Source organism: Pteropus vampyrus, unplaced genomic scaffold (genome assembly GCF_000151845.1).
Source record: "Pteropus vampyrus isolate Shadow unplaced genomic scaffold, Pvam_2.0 Scaffold193, whole genome shotgun sequence".
In the NCBI taxonomy this organism is placed as follows: Eukaryota; Metazoa; Chordata; class Mammalia; order Chiroptera; family Pteropodidae; genus Pteropus; species Pteropus vampyrus.
In genome coordinates this window covers 3,171,466-3,189,504 of record NW_011888974.1, presented here as the reverse complement: position 1 = coordinate 3,189,504, position 18,039 = coordinate 3,171,466, and the positions used below count along the sequence as shown (strand labels likewise).

At 53.8% G+C, this 18,039-nt stretch overlaps 2 protein-coding genes and 1 pseudogene across 2 annotated transcripts; all 3 read right to left on the bottom strand.

Moving 5' to 3' along the window:
- Positions 1-3,267: 3,267 nt before the first annotated feature.
- MOGAT3 (monoacylglycerol O-acyltransferase 3) lies at positions 3,268-5,803 on the bottom strand. Its single transcript, XM_023537499.1, is given in 10 exon segments — positions 3,268-3,385; positions 3,387-3,417; positions 3,503-3,705; positions 4,297-4,471; positions 4,771-4,838; positions 4,840-4,977; positions 5,238-5,304; positions 5,387-5,436; positions 5,438-5,492; positions 5,731-5,803. Coding segments are annotated over 10 exon segments (978 nt in total).
- Positions 5,804-6,381: 578 nt separating this feature from the next.
- Positions 6,382-8,230, bottom strand: LOC105299720 (annotated as a pseudogene).
- Positions 8,231-10,178: 1,948 nt separating this feature from the next.
- Positions 10,179-17,352, bottom strand: PLOD3 (procollagen-lysine,2-oxoglutarate 5-dioxygenase 3). The gene is made up of 19 exons (XM_011371591.2): positions 17,226-17,352; positions 16,765-16,856; positions 16,488-16,624; positions 16,229-16,392; positions 15,973-16,085; positions 15,741-15,804; positions 15,162-15,259; positions 14,701-14,802; positions 14,398-14,523; positions 14,087-14,208; positions 13,692-13,796; positions 13,453-13,578; positions 13,049-13,190; positions 12,847-12,960; positions 12,587-12,655; positions 12,011-12,115; positions 11,348-11,494; positions 10,963-11,088; positions 10,179-10,630 (listed from the first exon to the last, which is right to left on the bottom strand). Exons 1-19 carry the CDS (start codon positions 17,350-17,352, stop codon positions 10,475-10,477), a joined length of 2,235 nt encoding a protein of 744 aa, XP_011369893.1. The 3' UTR covers positions 10,179-10,474.
- Positions 17,353-18,039: the final 687 nt, after the last annotated feature.

Here is an 18,039-nt window from a genome sequence, read left to right as displayed (position 1 = left end):
AGCAGCTGCTGGGAAATAGTTGACTGATATGCAAAAGGCCATTTTGAGTTTCTCTTCTAGTATCTCAGTCTAGCAGGCTGTACTCCTTGTCTGGACATTGCGGTCTTGGATCTGCACAGATTGGTGGGAGGTATGTGACATGGAGCTGGCACCTGGACTCTCCGCTCTTCTCCATACAAGGCTCTAGCCTCTTAGACCAAGTTCCATCCAAGACTAATGCTTGATGAGGGAGGGCTAGAAAGCCAGATGACAGAAGGAAAATGGGGACCAGAGGACCTTTGCCTCGGTGAGGCTAGGATCAGAGCATGACAGCAGAGGTTTCTTGGGGAGGCTCAGGAAAGAGTAGGAGTCATGGGAGGGACCCCTGAACTCTATGGCTTCCTCCCAGTCTTGGCTGGCTTCCCGGAGAAGGTGGGTGGTGGTGAAGGGAGGCTCCCTATGGCTTGTCACAGTGGACAGGAAGGATGTCAAGCTGCCATGATGAACAGGGAAGTGGCACTCATCTCGCTCAAGTGGGTCCTGGAGGGATATTAATTGGGACGCATACTTGCCATTGTCCAAGGGTGTCATCTATCTTCCTCTGCCCAGCACAGTCTTCCCACGATCCTCAGCAGTAACAACACATTCTAATTGCCACCCCCCTACCCCCACCCGACACTCACGTATAAATGCCAAGTCTCTCTTTCCAGAGATGGAAGCCTGATCTTGACCTTCCTGTACCTTTCTGGCTCATGCTGTGGCCTCCCCGCAGTCCAGATGTTTCCACGTGGAGGATAATGTCCCCTTTTGATTCTTCCTCTCTCCAAGGTCAGACCTGGCACCTTTTCTGAAAACCTTGCCCTACTGACTTTGCAGGTACTGAGAGCATTTTGTCCTTTTGATTGCATCTCTGCCTCTTGGGCCAACTATATTTCTTAACTGAATTTCTGGCTGCTCTTATTTCTCTCTAGCCTCAGGCCAATCTGCTCCCAACCACCATCCTCTCCATGACATCGGTCTTGGATTTCAGACAGGGGCTTTATGGGGAATAAAGTCCCCTCCTCTCTGTCCCCCAGTCCCACATAAAGGTCTCATTTCTCACCTACCACCCAGCTCAACCCCATATCCCTAGAGAGAGGCAACCACCACTCACAGGGAAGCAGAGGAACAGGGAGATTCTTGGAGGAAGACCCAAAGTGGTCTAATCTCTATAACCCCAGCTCTTGGCAGCCAGTTGGTGCATTTGTCCTTCAGGAAAAGAACACAGAGAAAAATGTACATGATACTAACACTGAAGTTTGGGCTGAGGTATGAAGATACAATAAATAGGTCCTCCATTCCAAAAGCGGCCAGACCAAACCACACACCACATTTTCCAAGTGAATGGTTAAAAAGTGACTCTTGAGCCTCTCACTCATGACAAGGATCAGAATTTGGAGATGAAGGAGAGGTGGTTGGGGAGGACTTTTAACGTGCTAGAAGCTCTACTCCCAGAAGGCAAGGTTGACTTGACAAGATCAGTGACAAAAGGTTTTAAGACACAAAGAGATTGGCATGTCCCAGCATTTGGGGGATGTGATCACCAGAGAAATCTAGTGGCTGACTGGACATTCTACTTAAGATAGAAGGAAGGACAAGTGGCTGCATTGAGGATAGCCTGCACTCTAAGGGTATCTGGACCAAGGACGCTCAGAGCTGGAGCTGTTTTTTTCCATCCCTCTCCTTAACCCCCAAACTAGAAGAGTAAAGGGATTCCTACAGAGCAACCTTTGTTGAGTGCATGGGCAGAAAACCAGGGACAGATGATAAGGCAGAGAAAGTACAGAAGCTACCAAAGAGAACTTAAAGGGAAAACTGAAGGATCCATGAGTGTACTCAGGAGGAAAAGGTTTTGAAGATCTGGAGGCCCAGAGAACACATTGTATCTTAGTGGCAGTGTAGTCAAGATTGTTTGGGCTGCTTTTCCCCTCCTCTGCCCCAAGAAGATCAGTAACAACAGCTAGCATGGGAGGGGAAGGAAAGACGTCATCCCCACCCCTTTCCACTTCATCTTCCACAGCTGCTGCTTCTGGATAAGCAGACAGCATCCCATCCTTGCTGGAGAGGGGAAAGTTCCTACCCCTGGATGAAGATCTAAGTGTTGATTATCACATGAATTAAACATTTCTATGTACTAACGTAAAATGGATGTAGAATCTATTACCTGAGAATGACCCAGATAAGTCATGGGATTGCTCAGAATTTCATCAAGAAATGAGAGAAAATTCTTCCACTGAATAAATTTTATAGGAAAGTGGAAGACAAATATAGTTGCATTCCAATTACATTTCAACAAATAATTCTTGTTTAAGTCCTGGATACAGATACAAAGTCAGTCAGCAAATAGGACTGACAAAATCAGAGGATGCTATGACCAGATAAAGACCCTTACATTGTTTAATCTGACCCTCTCGTTCGACCATTGCCATGCCTGTAACAACGATGATGATGATGATGATGATGATGATGATGATGATAACAAACTCTCATTGGCTCGTATTTTGTCAATCTCTGTTCTAAGCCCCTAAGTCTTAATTCTTTAATCTTTACAATAGTCCTATGCTTATTGAGCAAATGAGTTCGCGGTGACCTAATGCTGGGCTTGCAGTAGGACTTAATGTTGGTAAAACAAATCTTTGCTTCATCTGATCTCCCAGACCCAAGGAAACTTAAAGGATGGGGATGGGGTGCAAAGGCAAGCTATGTACTTAACTGTCTTTTCTACCACTGGGGATCATTCCATTCTCTATATTGTCAGGTACCCTTGATCAAGCTCAGCCTTTGCTCATTGTATTCCACCATCCACCCTATCTTCTCCAACCACTTAACTCTTTTTCACTCTTCTAAGCCTAGCTCTCCTTGCAGCTATCCTTCCCCAACTCAGTCTGAATACTGTACAGCTCTTAGCTAAGCAGACGCCTTCATTTACAGAGGGAGAAAGGGCCCAGCAAAGGAAAGAGATTTATGCAAGGTCAGGCAGCAGAATTAAGTTTCACTGGAAGGAGAATTCAGGGTCCTGATACTCATTCTAATGCAGCAACTTGATAGCATGTGAAGATGGGAAAGATTATGCCCCAACATGCTCACGCACAAAGGGAGAGTATGAGTGCTGCAGGCATCCAATTCCACAAAGTAGGAAAGTAGGAGAGAACTAGATTTTATTGGAAGACTAGAACACAAAAGTAGGTAGGAGTGTCAGTGCACTGGGATAAGGGGCTCAGGGGCTGGGGAGCAGGGACAAGGCCAGGGCTACATGAAGGTGAGGTGAGTAGAAACAGGGACACAACAGCTTTCCATGTGCTCCTCAAACAGCTGCTCCAGAACCTTCACATAGAGCATGTGGTAGTGGTCTACACTACCACATGTGGAGGCACTGAGGCACCAGGTTGGGGCAGCCCACTGTAGTGAGAGGGGTGACAAGTGAGGTGAGAGGCCTCTGCTACACGGCTGGTGGTAGCTTTCTTACCTGGAGATGGGAACTCACCCACAGTGGTGATGGGAACAGGGAAGGGCAGCAGGCCCCAGGAGTTGGCCAAGAATAGACCATGGTCCCAGAAGAGGCAAGGAGCAAAGCCTTTGAGTTTCTGGCAGGTGGTTTGGTACAGATGCTGCCAGGAGCCTTTGGCAAAAACCTTAAGTCTGAAGACATCATTCTCCCCAAAGGAGTACACAGGCACAATGGAGGCCCTAGGAAGGGGCAGCAATAGAGAAGAGGGTGGTCAGGCCAGTGGCTCTTGAAGTACCCCAAAATGGAAGACCCAGAGAGCAGCAAATCCCTCCCCACACCTCATGATTCTACTTCTCAAGGACTTTAAAGCAAACGATGATGGCTATAAAGAAAGATCTGGAAGAAAGAGTACTTACTGAGAAATGATTGTGTACTAGGCGTTCATATATACATTTCCTCACCCAGTCTTTACAACTATATCATCGCAAGGCAAGTATTAACTACTTCACAGGTTAAGAAACATGTCCAAGGTCTTGCCTTTGAGACAGTGTCAGAGAGGAATTTGAACTCCACACTTTGAACCAAAGGGTCCTGCTATTTGCATTATGAACTTGCCTCTCTTGGAGTGAGAGAAAACCTGGAAAGTTATCACAGTGCTTGGCACAGAGTAAGCAGTGCTCTCCAGGTATAGGGCACAGTGGGCTCTGGGAATACACAGTCCCATCTATAGGAACTTGGATGTGTAGAGATGGAGAGTGTACCCGCTCAGGCACACTGTGAAGTTTGACCATTAAGAGCAGCCCTGGAGTGGGCACCTGTACCCCACTCACCCATACCTCAGTGCCAGGTATACAAAGCCTTTGTGATTCTGGAGAATGAGATGATGTTCCCCTGTGATGGCATACAGGGACTCATGGGTACCCCCAACCACAATGACCACAACCTGCCCAAGCTGGGGCTGTGACAGAATAAAGTCCAAGCTCTGGTGGTTAATGGAACACTCGCCTGCAAGCATGAGGAGGTGAGGAGCAGTCATCACCCCCTCCTTGGGTCCATAACCTCTCACTCCACCCTTTAGTACCTGAAGGGTGAGCCCCACATCCCATTCCTTCTAAACCCCCCTACCCACCATGCCTATGTCTGTGTGCCCTATGGTGCTTGTCCCAGCAAAGACATTACAGAACACTTGCTCCAAAGCTATTCACTGATGTCCACTGGGAGCCTGGCTGGTATTCAGGCCAGGTCTCTGAGCTGGGAGTCACCTTGGCCAGAGGGCACCTCCTCCCTCTCAGCTAGAAACTCACCACAGGACATGATGTAGTCTCGATAGATTGGGATGTGGTAGAGTTTGGCCAACTGGAGTAGGCTGAAGAAGCCCAAGGAACTGCTGAGAGAAGCCATTGCTCTCGGGGGAAAAATTACAGAAGGTTCCAATGCACATGTTTCCATGTGTGTGAAAGTCAAACACATAGTTCCCGTCTGGGGGCAGCTCTACTGTTTTCACCAGTTTTGGGGTATTGGGCAGGATGAGGGGACGAGGGCACGGAAGGCAGGACACCAGCTGAAAATTTGTTGCCCTCCACCCTAATAGACTTCATAATTCAAGGTCCTAGGATGGGGTCAAAGGTACAGGGGCCTACTCTTGAACACTTGCCCCATTGCCTGAGCTTAGGCTGCCAGAGCTCAGGCTCCAACACAGGAAGGGGTGAATAGGTAGGGGAGGTGGGGGAGTAGGAGGGGGCTGAGAATCTTTGGGTAACCTGTTACCTTGATAGGATGATAATTCGTTAGGTGTTTCTAAATGGTCCAGTTCCTAATCCACTCACACTGCCTTCCACCTTAGGGCAGAGATATATAAGTGGAAGCCCTGGAGGCACCCAGCTGCCATCTCTCACTACCTGGGCCCCTGTCCACTGCTACCTCGGTTGGGTATATCCCAATCCAGGAAGGGCCACGCCAGGTAGAGAAAAGAATGACCAAAGAGGCATGAAGAGGAGGGATAAGACAAGAAAGGGTAAGAAAGGGCCTGGGTGAAAGTTGAGGAAAAAAAATGAATTAGCTTTTGAAATTCCAGGCATTCCATCCATGGTTCCTCTCCTCCACCTGAGGATCATATCCTCCCACCAGCTCCCAGCCCCACATCCGATCCTTTCCCCTTCCCTTTGCACATGGGCATCCAGGCAAGTGGAGCTGCAGCCTTTCTCCCCAAAGTCTCTCCTCCCCTTTCAGACCCCAGGCACCCATGCCTCTCTCACTCCTCCCACCCATGAAGAGGAAAGTGAGCATGTATTGGTAAGTGCCCAAGGCTGCTAGCCACTGCTTCTGCAGGGTTTTCATGGCTCAGGAGAGCAACAGGAACGTGGAGATTCCTATCCCAGCAGTATCCCTCCACCAGCAGGGCTCCAGGACCCAGAAGACAAATGAGGAAGTTTTCAGTAGCTGTCTAGAAGGTTCCTAGCCCAAGGGACCAAGCCTTTGGGACCCTCCCAGGATTGGGATTGCGAGAGGCTGAGGGGTGTGGACGGGATCCTGACTTCTCCGGATCCTGACTTCTCCAGGCTGTTCTCAGACTGCTCTTTGAACTTCCTGAGTCAGTGGGTCTGAACTGGTTGTGGAACCCACCTGGCAGGGGCGGAGGGTGTGTGCCAAGGAGGTGTGGAAACTGATGAACAGAGGCTGGAGAGCCCGCTCTCTGAGCCCCAGCCTCTGGTGGGGTCCAGAAGCCCAAATGACATTGTCTGATCTCAAGTAAGACCCAGCAGGCCCATGATGCGTGCCCGGAATCTGTTTGCAGGTCTCCGGGAGTGTCAAGGCTAGAGGCGGGATGGGAAGGGAGTGGTGCTGTGGGGCAGGTGGACCCACCCCCCTCACCCCCCACCCCTCCTTGCACAAGCAGACAAACACCGCAGGTCTGTTTCTGCCTTTAATTCCACTCCCCCAACCTTAGTCACCTACGGGGCTGGGGAGGGGCTTGGAGGTGCAAGTGTGCCTAGGTGAGAACGAGGTGCCTGTTGGCAGGGGCCCCATAGCGCGCCTTGTGCTCTTGGAACAGCCCCGTTAGCCCACGTAGAGGGCGTTGCAGCACCTCCACCTGCGCCCAGCTGCACCCGGATCGGGGCCCCCACTGTGAGCAGAACAGGAGGCAAGAGGGTGGTCACTGGGATACCCCCCCACCCCCGACCAGACTCCCCGTCCCCTTCCTGCCCGCTCACTGCGATTGTTGGGGACAGAGGTCAGAGCCCTAAAGGTTGTCAAAGGCCAGCCAGAGGTGGTGCACTGCCAGGCAGCCAGGATTTCAGGCTCCAACCAACGACCTTCACCACCTGGCCTGGGGAGCGTGAGAGCGCCTGAGCTCCAGAGGCGTGGGCGGAGGGCAGGCCAAGGCTCACCGATGGTGTAGATGGGTGTGCGGAAGGTCAAGAGGAGTTCCAGGCGGCCTTGGAACAGCGTAGGGCCACACACAGCAGAAGCTGCAGGGCTTCCTGTGCCCTCCACACTCAGGAGCACAGCGGATTTGGGAACTATTGGGAGAGCTCGTTCTCCCCAAAAGAGAAGACAGGCACCAGGGAGGCCCTGTGGGAGCAGAGGTATGCCTGATTCTGGTCCCCAGGGGCACAGGGCAGCCTAGGAGTTCTCTGGCCACTAGCCGCTTTCTCACCTGTGTTTCAGTACCAGCTTGACAAATCCCTTCTGCTTCTGGATTTGCAAGCTCAGCGCTCCAGGCTTTGCCTCCAGAGCCTCCTCCAGCCCTCCCACAACTAGGACTGTCACCTAGCTGCCCCAAGGCAGGGACAACAGATAGGCGGTGATGGCCTTGTTAGAGGACACCAAATGTGGGAGGGAGGGCAAGGCAGAAGCTGGAGGACCTGGGGCCTGGGTCTTGAGAAGAGAGAGGGAGGAGGGCACCAGTTAGGTAGAGCTGGGACCAGGAGCCCTCAGATGGGAGTGAGAGGTGACAGCAAAAACTGGGGGTCTTGTGGCGGGGCTCCTCCTTCCTCACCACTACACGTGATGTAGTCCCAGAAGAGAGGGAAGTGAAACCGACAGGGCAGCATGAGCAGGTGGGGTTGGTGGCCTCTTTGCAGAAGTTGCCGAAGGCTCCGGCAACCAGGATGCTGTGAGGGTGGAAGCCGAAGAGGTAGTTATGAGAAGGATCCAACTCTGTGGTTTTAACCAGCTGAAGGGCAGAGAGTGCACACCCAACCCTGGCAGTGAGTTTACACGTTTGCAGATGACCCTCAGAAGAGTCTGTTCTGAAACCCTGTCCCCAATTCAGCACGCTGTTCCTGGGGACGCTCACCAAGATAGAGAAGTAGTCCAAGAAATGTCTCCAGATGACCCAGTTGCAGACCCCGGTAGATTGGCGGCCTCCCGCCTGTGGTGTGTCCTTATCTCTAGACCAGGGAGAGGACCACTAGGATCCAGGCTTGGCCTAGAAATGCAAGGAGCATTTCTAGGCCAGGCACACCTGGGCTGAAGGATGGAGGATGAAGAAGGGGTGTCTCAGGACCCAGGGATCTCCTCATTGTCTCCCTCTTCCCTGTCTCCCTCTCCCCTGTCTCACCTAATTACTTTTCACTCCTTCATGGACCCTGGAGATCCCTGCCTCACCTCCCTCCCTTGCAGTAATGGAGAAGCAGAACTCCAGATGCATGGGTGGGGTCAGGTCCAGGGCTTCAGGGACTCACCCAGCCCCAAGAAGACCCATTGCAGGACAGCAAACACTTGGAGACACTGGCAGAGGTGGCTGGAAGAGGCTGGCATTCTGTAGAGGGAAGTCACATAGGCGGCCACCATAGGCTCTTAAGCACACCCCTTTTTGGGCCAACCCATTGGCTCTGACCCCTGGCTCTGGTTCCATCCAGTTTCTGGCCCCTTTGCTGACTTGCACACTAGACTTTAATGAGCCCCAGCAAGGAAGAACTAACAACTAACTGAGCTCATAGAAGTGAGCAGGGGTGTGGCCAAACAGCTTGGGGGTGAGTAAGATGTTTGGCCTTTATGGAGGTCAGAACCTCCGGCCTGTGTGAGAAGCCCACTGGCAGAGGTCTGGGAAAGTGGAGGTTTGCCAGAGTGGTGTGTACCATGAATGGCAGGGGTCCCAGACATGAGTGAGAACAGTTTGAATACACCTCAGTCACCAGGCCGGAACCCTAAGGAGCAGCCTATGACTCTTGGGGAGCTGCTCTAGGGGGAAGGGTTTTGTGGGGAAAGCTAGGGATTGGTGAGCTCCTCAAGAAAAGGCCCAGTGTGCTGTGGGCATATCCTCCAAGTGGGCTAGGGCCAGTCCTTACTGTAACCATGGCCCTCCCAACAGCGACCAGAGGCTTGTGGCAGCTGGCACCTTCTCCAGCCAGGTCAGAGAATGCCACCTCTTTAGGAAAGTCTGACAGACATCCCATTGGGTGCCTTTGTCACATACTCTTCCAGCATAAAATACTTTCTATCATGGTAAATTTTCTTTTTGGCTTAAAAAACAAACATTTATTTTTCAGAGATTACAGTAGCTTTCTGATTAAGGTCTCCGCTAAGCTGTAAGCAACAAAAAGGCAGGTAATGTGTTTATCACTGCAGCCCTAGTGACGGGTGCCTGGAAGATGGGAGATGTTTTGTAAATAACAGATGGGAGATGCTTTGTAAATGAATGGACCCAAGCTTCCATGCTCAGGACCTACTGTGCAGGTTGGTCCACCTTTCATGTCCCACTCTCATGCAGGCTTCCTCACAAGAGATATTTTCTTCTGTCCCTGCTCAGCCCACTTCCATCCATAGGGCACGTGATGAGGGTGGTGGGGACCGGGGTGAGATGAACTTAAAAGTCTGGTCAGAGAGATGCTCAGTCCACATGGTAAGGTGACCCACCCACTTAGGCGATCCACCCTACTCCCCACGAAGGAAGACTTCATGCACGAAGTTTTCCTAGGAGTCTGGGCAGGAGGCAGGAATAAGGCGTGGATGGCGAGTGAGGTGTTGGAGGCAGAAAATGTCCTGGGACAGATGAACAGGTCTGTTTGGATTTTAAAAGGCTTCTGCAAGGGACCAGTTGGAAGACAAATTCAGGAAGGTAGGCTGGTGCAAGGCTGGGAAAGATCAAACTGAAGGGGCTATCCTCAGGGCTCCTCAAGGGATCTCAGCAAGGGCTGATGGTCCCCTAGATGTTGGAAGCAAGACCTGCTCTCAGGAGGTCTCTCTCCTCTTTTCCAATCTTGCTTCATATTCCTCTTCCAGGAAGCTTTCTTAGAATGACTCACTAGGGCTTCCCCTTTCCTGATACCACCCAACTAAAAGCTTAGGTCCCAGAAGCCACAATAAGGCCTCAGCTGCCTTCCCTTATAGGACACATGCCTCCAGGAAGCCTTCCTTCCCTGAGCACTGTCCCTGAAGCCCAGCTCAAGGCTTTGCCAACTTAATGTAAAGGAGAAGATGCTATCAGGTGATGAATCGGGGAGAAGAGTGTGGGAGCTGGCTTTCATCTGAACCTGATAGTAAAGTCCGTTTGTCTGGCCCTTCTCAAGCACTTCCCCAGCTCAGGCAATAAAGGGCATTGAGAAATAGGATCCAGGGAAACTTCTAGGTTCCCATACTGTTCTAACATTTTGCTTCTGCCTTTTCTTCTCTGTTCTTTTTCTTTGGAGTGACTCCAGTTCTCCCTCTGCTCTGGGTGGCAGGAGGGGTACGGGGTCATTAAGTAGATGAAAGATGATAAATGGACTCAAGAGTTACAAATCCTCCTTTATTGGGAGGGAGGCTGAGAAACAATAAGTTATCACACAGGGAACCCTACAGAAGCCCCCTCCCTGCAAACTCTTGGGAGCTGAGGGGAGGAACAAGGGGGCTCTGGGAGCTTCCTGAGAGAGCTGTGTGTGTATGGGGGTGGGAGAAGGTGACACATTCAGTCCCAGACACACCAAACTACACTTAGGAAGCGAGGAGCCAGACAGACCCCCTCCAAGGAGGGGGACACAAGAAGGCACAATGGCAGGAGAGGTTTGACAGAGTGGTCGAGTGTCAGGGGTCGACGAAGGACACCATAATGTAGCGAGTACCCCTGGTGGTGGGCAGCCCTTCGTGGTAGTGGGTAAGACGGCCAGGGTGCAGGAGCCCCCAGCCCTTCCGTGGGGCTGAGACCACGCAGTCATAGCGTAGGAAGCGGCAGCCGCCTCCCTGGGAAGGGGAGAAGGGGACAGAAGGAGAGAGTGAGCAGCCATGGGGTTTGGGGACAGGCAGATACAAGGGCGTGAGAGGTAGACCAGAGGGATAACACCCTGTCTGCCTGGGGCGATGGCAGACAGGGAGATGCAGGAGGTAGGGGGAGGCAGCCAGCCTGGAAGCAACTGGGGAGACTATACCAGCAAAGTAACTGGGAAATGTGCAGAGGGCAGGCCAGGGGCAGGGAGGGCAACTGAGGGCTGTATGCAGGGCTGTAAGGGGAAGGGATGCAGGGTTCCAGGGAAAGTGTGGCAGCACACTGAAGTGGGAGGGCACTAGGGGCTCACCTCATAATCCAGGCCCTTGTGGTTGAGGGCAACATTGAGAGTGAAGGTGGATGAGTCGTGATGTGGCCGCAGAGAGGGCTGTTCATCGGGCCGGTAGCGGACCACAAAGTTCATCACTGCCCGGGTCTATGCGGACATGATGAGAGAGGCTGAAAGGATGGCCCTCAGGTGCAGGGGGCCTTCTAAGGAGGTGACAGCCCCTGTCCAGTGAGGGGGAGTTGCTGTAGGGGTTAAGCAGGCCCCCGCCAGGGCTGCCCTCCTGTATATCTCTTTCCATGGGGCCCCAAATGTTACAGGGATTAAAAGGGCACTGCGTGCAGACTTCCAGTTGGGACTGGGGTGTAAGACGATGGAGGGGGCAGGGGTAGCAGGAGCAGTGGCCTACCTTGGTGTGGTAGCCTGGGAACAGACTCTCGGTCATGGGTCCCACATATGTCCTCAGCAGCTGCAACCACTGGTCCTCATAGCCAACCTGTTTCATGTGGATGTCCACGGTGGGCACATTCTCATAGCCTCCAGCCAGCCTTGAGTCCTGTGGGCAGTGGGCACTGAGACCCTGACAGGGCAATGCCAGCCTCTTTCCTCCTCTTGCTCCCAGGTCTTAAAGCTTGTGTTCCCTCATCTAGAACAGTCTCTTCCACTTCTTAGCTTGACTCCTACTGGCTCTTTAAGTCTCAGCTGAGATGTCATCTCTTGTAAAGCAATTTGGTCCCTCCATGTCTGGGTCAACAGCCACTCCTGTGGCTACCATAGCACTCAGGTTGCTGCTGCTACTGACAGCCACAAGTGAGGGGGCAGAGTTTAGCCTGCACAACCCATCAATGCACCTGTACTGCCTAGGTCAATGGCTGGCATCTAAGACCTTCCCAGTAAGGATTTCTTAAATGAATGAGTGAATAAATGAATGCAGTTGTGCTCCTTGTGAGCCCCATCTTCCTTGGGGACTCCTTTCTGTTCTCACTCTCCCGGTACCATTTTCCTTCCATCAGACCCAGCACCACCCTCCTCCTGGAAGCCCTCCCTCCTCCCCTGTCCTAGTCCCTCTTACCTCATGTCGGCCTCCTGACCACTGGCCGTAGTGCTCCATTTCCTCCACCAGCTCATCACACATTTGGTCTGACAGCAGAGGGAACCAGTACACATCTGGGCATGGCTAAGAACAGGGCAGGGAAGAACAACAGGGCTGGGTGACACTCAGGAAGGGACTGGCAGCCAACGGAGGTGAGAAAAAGCCAGGAGCAGAAATGGAAGCCAGGAGATGAGAGAAGCTGGGGTAATGAGGATCTGAGTGTGGGGATGGGCCACAGCAAGGCCTGGGCCACAGAGAGTGGCTGAGAACATAGCACAAAAACCTGGAGCCCTAGGTTCTGGGATAGTGTTTTCAAACTTCTTTATAAAAATGCCACTTTGCCTATAACACCAATATATCTAATAGACAAGAGAGGCTCACTGACTAATTTGGTTTGAGGGCTGAAGGTCTCTCTTATCAGCCTTTGCCTTCATCTTGCCCAAGCAGAAAACCCTAAGGCACCTGGAGGAAGTCAGTTTGGAAACCACTAATCCAGGCAGTGGACCCAAGCAGTAATGGCCATCAGGGTGGTCAGGGATCCTGAGCAGGGCTCACCTGTTCCACAAGTCCCTCTCCTTCAAGTGCCAGGCTGTAGTTCTCATGAATGTACTGCTCTTTCCAGTCCTGGAGGGTAACAGGGAAGTGTACCTTGATGTGTGTCTTCTTCACTTTATCTGGTCCCACCCAGGAAGCCCCAGGCCCTGGACCACCCACTCCCTGGGCAGTAGCACATCCTGCAAGTGTGTGCTAGCCCTTGTTTGTCCTCCTATAGTGAAGTGCATTCGTGTTCTCTGAGCGAGGGGTCCCCTGCTCACCAAGGGGTTGTCAAAGATCTGCCAGAGGTCTGGATGCAGGTGGTCTGTGTCATATCGGGAAGTGGCCAGGAGGCGGCCAAATTCATGCTGATTGCTGAGATGGAGGAAAATGCCCTGGAGTGGGGGTAGGGTGTGAGGAGGAGATAAGAGGTGGCTGCCTCCCAGCACCCCTCCCAGCATTGGGTCCAACTGCCCTACTCACCTTGTCCCGCCATGTCTTACAGAAGGCCATGTCTGGGTCAGTGTCGCTGCCCGAGAATACCTCCCTCTGGGGCAGCTCTGTCCTCAGGGTCTCCCCCTGGATCACATATGCCTGGGAAATGTAGGGCACATTCCACACGCCCCTGGAGGTACCCACACTAGGATCAGCTGTGTGGGTGGCCCTGGCAATTCTGCCCATTTCATCCCGGTAGCCCCTTCCCTCAGGGCACCCCACTCTCTGAGCCCAGAGGCCCTCTCAATTCCGCTGTTAAGCACCGCTGCTCATAACCCTCTCATGTCCTGCTCCACAGTCAGCTACTACCCCACAGATGCACCAGACCCCTGAGACTGGGGCTTTGAGAGAGGGTGGGAGAAAGAGATGGCTGCATCCCCAGCGGGACTCACACTCGCTTCCGCTGCACCAGCTCCACATAGTCCTCAGAGCGTGCATAGTACTCATCGGGGCTCAGGGCTCCCCAGAAGTTGGACCACAGCTTCCCGTGGCGGGATAGCATGGGTGCTATGACCTTCCTGTGAACAAGTGGAGATGAAGACTGCGCAGAAGTGACCCCTATGCCCATGGAAGGAGCTGGAGGTTCCTGGGGAGCTACTTGGGGGCCCTCTGGCTGAGCCAGGCAAGTGACCTGTTCTCTTCAATGAGAATACGCAGGGTCTTGGGGTTGGTGATGACAGCATCGGCGTCCAGGCTGAAGTAGAATTCACACTCAGGGTCCTGCCGACAACTGTCCCTGGAGGTGAAAGACCAACAGACAAAGCAGCTGAAGCTGGAGCAGGTAGGTGGAGGAGGGGACTGCAGAGGGAGTGGAATTCTTCCCTCACTTTGGGACCCCCAAGATCTCCAGTCTGTGTAAGAGGGGCAGGGGAGGGACAACACATGTGGTGGCTGAGGCCAGCACGCTGGAGGCCCTAAAAAGCTGGATGGTAGATGGTAGAGGGAAGAGTGGTACAGAGGGAGGCAGCCTCACTACCTCCTAGCTCCTTCACCCCAACCTGTCCTTCCCACCCAGGGCTCACTCACATGGCCATGTCCCTGGCCTCTCCTGGGGTCAGGGCCTCCTCTGGGCCCACCAGCTTCACAGCTGAGAAGTGGTTCTGGAGCTGGGGCCATGAGTCTGCAATGTGGGGCTCATGGTACACCTCCTGGGGATGGGGGGAAAAAAGGGGGCTGCTGAGAGGGCAGAAAAGATGATGTCTGAGGAATGGGAGAGGGAAGGTGGTAAGTGAACAGGGTATAAGAAGCCATCTGGGTGAGGAGGCAGGAGTTCTGATCAGGGCAGGGGCAGGGTCTCTTGGGAGGGCCCCCAGGGAGAGGCTGCCAGGGCATCTCACATTGTTATGCAGAAAAAGGGTGATTCTGTTGGGGGGATAGTCCAGAAGCATCAGCCGCTGCAGGAAGCGGGGCAGGAATGGGGTAGGCTGTTCCACAAACACGGCCAGAAGCACCCGGGGGGGTGGCTGGAAGATACATGACAGGGCTCAGAGGAAAGCTCAGACCCCTACCTGGTCTGTCTTCTACAACTCTGCCAGGTTTAGGGGGCCTCAGGAGCTTTGCCCCGCACTGCTGCCCAGCATGCTCTCCCTGCTACCCCTGCTTCGTGTGCTCTCCTGCCCCACCCTGGTACCCCTCCTCACCTTCCCCCCCGGGAGTGTCCTCCGGTCCAGGTCACAGAACCCACAGCCTCCCTCAGGAGTCCAGCCATTGGGGACATAGTTTCCCAGGTAATTCAGCTGGAGCTGTTGGGAGAGGTGGGGAGAGGCTGAGGCAGAGGAGTTTAGGGCCGGAAGTGAGGAAGGTCAGGTAGACAGACAGGGAAAGGGCAAGAGGGGGAGCAGTGGATACTTAGAACCTCTCCTAGCACCTCTACTGCTGGGGCTGGAGAGGACTGACTGCTCAGAAGGGCTGGAGGTACCCAGGGGCTCGGCTAGGTCTGGGGCAGGGACAAGTGCTGGGACAGGACTGACTGGGGCAGGGACTGTAGGGCCAGGTCTGGGACAAGGGTAAGGGGCTGGAGCTGGAGCCAGGTATGGGACAAGGGTTGGGTCCTGGCCTCAGGGGCAGGGGCTGAGGCTGAGAGTATGAGCCATTGGAGTACCTTAGTGGGACCATTCCCATGGACCACAACAGGAAGCGTGTCATAGGCTACATTCCGGATACGCACACGATTCCGATCAAACTTTAAAATCACTTCATCTAGGGAAGAAATGCTGGGCTTGAGACTCCATTCCTCTCAAAGCTGCCAAGCAGCAGGTGCTTCTAAATATGGAGGAATCCAGCTTCTCTGCTGCCACACTGGAGAGGTCCTCCACTTACTACCTGTGTAAACTGGGCAAGTCACCAGCCCCTCAGAGAGGCAGTTTTCTAATCTGTAACAAGAGGATAACCACAGATGCCCCCGCTTTGTAGGATTGTTGCATTAAATGAAATTACAGAAGTAAAGCCCCTGGCCCAGGGCCTTGGCACACAGTATGTTCCATAGATGTTAGGTATGACTGTCACTGCTTTTACTACTACTATTAGCACAGTGCAACCTTATCCATCATCTATTTACATGTCTGATGAAGTTAACACAAAGGTGAGTTGAAGATCACCCTAGTTCCACTAGAAGCCCCTCTCTACTTCAGTACCCCTAGCAGCCTCTGTCATTGCCCCTTCTGGTTGCCTTTCTTCTCACCTAAAGCCCCATTAAGATTCTGAAAGATCCGAGATTTATGATCCAGATTAAGGCTGAGTTTCTCCTGTATGGGATGAGAGGAGGCAGTTAATTCAAGAGGGAGTGGGAGATCATTTCTCACTCTTTTCTCTTCACATCTTCCCCCAAAGCCCCTTTACCCCTTCTCTTCCATTCAGCCTGAGGCCTGACACCCCACAGAGTTGTAGGTGGCCCCCCCTCTGTCCCTCCCTACTCTCAGTCCTGGGTCCAGGTAGAGTCGAGTGTAGAACAGCTGATCATCATCATCATCCTTGTACTTCCACTGGTGGACGATTTGGTGGATGGTGGGCGCAAAGCCGATGAATCCTGTGGGGGGAGTGGAAATGTTGATTTCAAGACTGCCGGGGTCTCACAGACCTGTCCCCACTCCCTCTCTGGCCCTCGGGCACCTGGAACACTCCATACCCCACACCTCTTGGTCCTTCTGCCTCGGGCTCTCTGCCACTCACCACCAGAGTTGAGGAAGCGCTTCCCCGTGCCCACCTCAGGGTACTGCTCTGCCAGCCCCCACTCAGGCCAGCAGAAGCCCTCTGCAGAGAAGAGCAGGCGGCTGCCACTCTGGATGAACTTCTTCAGCAGCTCTGAGGGGCTGCCAGCCAGAATCACATCATAGCTGGCAAGGAAGGTAAAGATGAATAAGACAGCTACTAGGAATCTAAGTATCCTCACCTCCTCCTCCTGTTCACTCCTCCCATTTTTCTCTTTTACCTGTCCACAAACATGATGACCATATCCTCCCGGTCTGCATATTTTTCCATTTCCTTCTTTAGCCACCTGACCTTCTGTCCTCCACCGACTGTTCGGGCCACATCACCCCCTCGCCACTCCTCTCCTAGGCCCAGGGTCTGTCAGGGAGATCACCATGCCAGGGAAGAAATTCAGGTGGCCAGGCTCACCGTGGGGCCCCAGGCATCCATCTCTCAGCCCACTCCTTCTGGAAATGCCCACTCAGCTATAGCGGCCTTGAAGGCATTCCTCTCCTCACCCGCACTGTGTAGTTGAAGAACTCAGCGGATCGCAGGAAACGCCGGTATCCCTCCGTCTGGGCCGTAGCCACGGTGATCACCAGCAGCTTTTCTGTCACCAGTCGGGAATTGGCACTGGGGACCCACTCACCCAGCTCACTGCCCCACGAGCTCCACTCACCGCAGGCCCCCTTTCCCTCCCTCAAACTCTGCTACCGCGACTTCTTTTTTCTCAATCCCTCTTAAACCCTTCCCCCAGGGAAACTTCGACCCCAATGAGAGCTATGAGAGCTGGATAGGAGTGACACCCAGGAATTCCACGTCAATCCGCACGAAAAGGCTGGAAACCTTAGCTTAGGGTGGGGAGTGAGCAGTTCGTACCCTAGGAGTGCGCTGGGCGTGGAAGAGGTCGGCGGTCCCCCCTCGAAGACCCGACCGGCACGTTACCACGGAGCCCACTCGGCCCTCCCGGGCGTCTTACCTAGGTTGACAGGGTTGCCGCCCCGGGGACGGTCGGAGGCGGAGGCCGCCGAAGGCGGCGGCAGCAGCAGCAGCAGCAGCAGCAGGAGCAGGAGCAGGAGCTGGAGACTTAGGCCCCAGGAGGCCATGGCGGGAAGCGGGCGGAGACGGCACACAGGCCCGCACAGGGCTCCAGCTGCGCGCCTGGATCACAGCTACCGAGCGGGCTGTAAGAAGGGGACGGGGTCCGCTATGCGGCCCACTGCGAGAAGGAGCAGGGCTGGGGCACCGCCCTGGAAAAAGTGCGTAGCCGGAGGCTACAGAAAACTCGATGCCGGCGCCTGAGACAAGGCGAGAATTGTCCAAGGGCGCGAGGGCTGCGCGGAGCTAGCGGAGGGGACGCCGGATCCGGAGGCGGGAGAGGGGCGGGGGCTTGGGGCGGGGGCTTTGGCCGGCGATCGCGAGCTGAGGATTTTGGTCAGAGCCAGCCCGGACCACTGCCCGCCTGACACATGAGGAAACTGAAACCCGCGGGGAGAGGGGAAGTGACCCCTTGCGGGTCCGACGGGACTTGGAGGCGGGTCTTTGCTCCAGCCCTGCCGGGGCAGCCGGGAGGAAGATTGGAGAGCTAGGCGTTCGGGGCGCGCGGAGCAGGGACAAGTGGAGGAGCGGGGGGTAGGGAGGGAGAAGGTCGAGGAGTCTGAGACCCTGGGGGAGCTAGGGGTTGAAGTTTCGGCAGAGGGTCACCAGTGACCTCTCGGATTGCCCACTCAAGTTTGCTCACTTTCTTTGGAAGTCCAGACCATTATCTCTACTGCCCCGGGGAGAAGCTCCAG

What these genes read in the sequence shown, in the direction of transcription:
- PLOD3 (XM_011371591.2), bottom strand. Translation starts at nt 17,352, where the DNA reads ATGGCCTCCTGGGGCCTAAGTCTCCAGCTCCTGCTCCTGCTCCTGCTG. An exon ending in ATTCTCATTGAAGAGAACAG is followed by an intron (nt 13,579 to 13,691) that starts GTCACTTGCCTG and finishes ACTTGTTCACAG; the next exon opens with GAAGGTCATAGCACCCATGC. An exon ending in GTAAGACATGGCGGGACAAG is followed by an intron (nt 12,961 to 13,048) that starts GTGAGTAGGGCA and finishes CCCCCACTCCAG; the next exon opens with GGCATTTTCCTCCATCTCAG.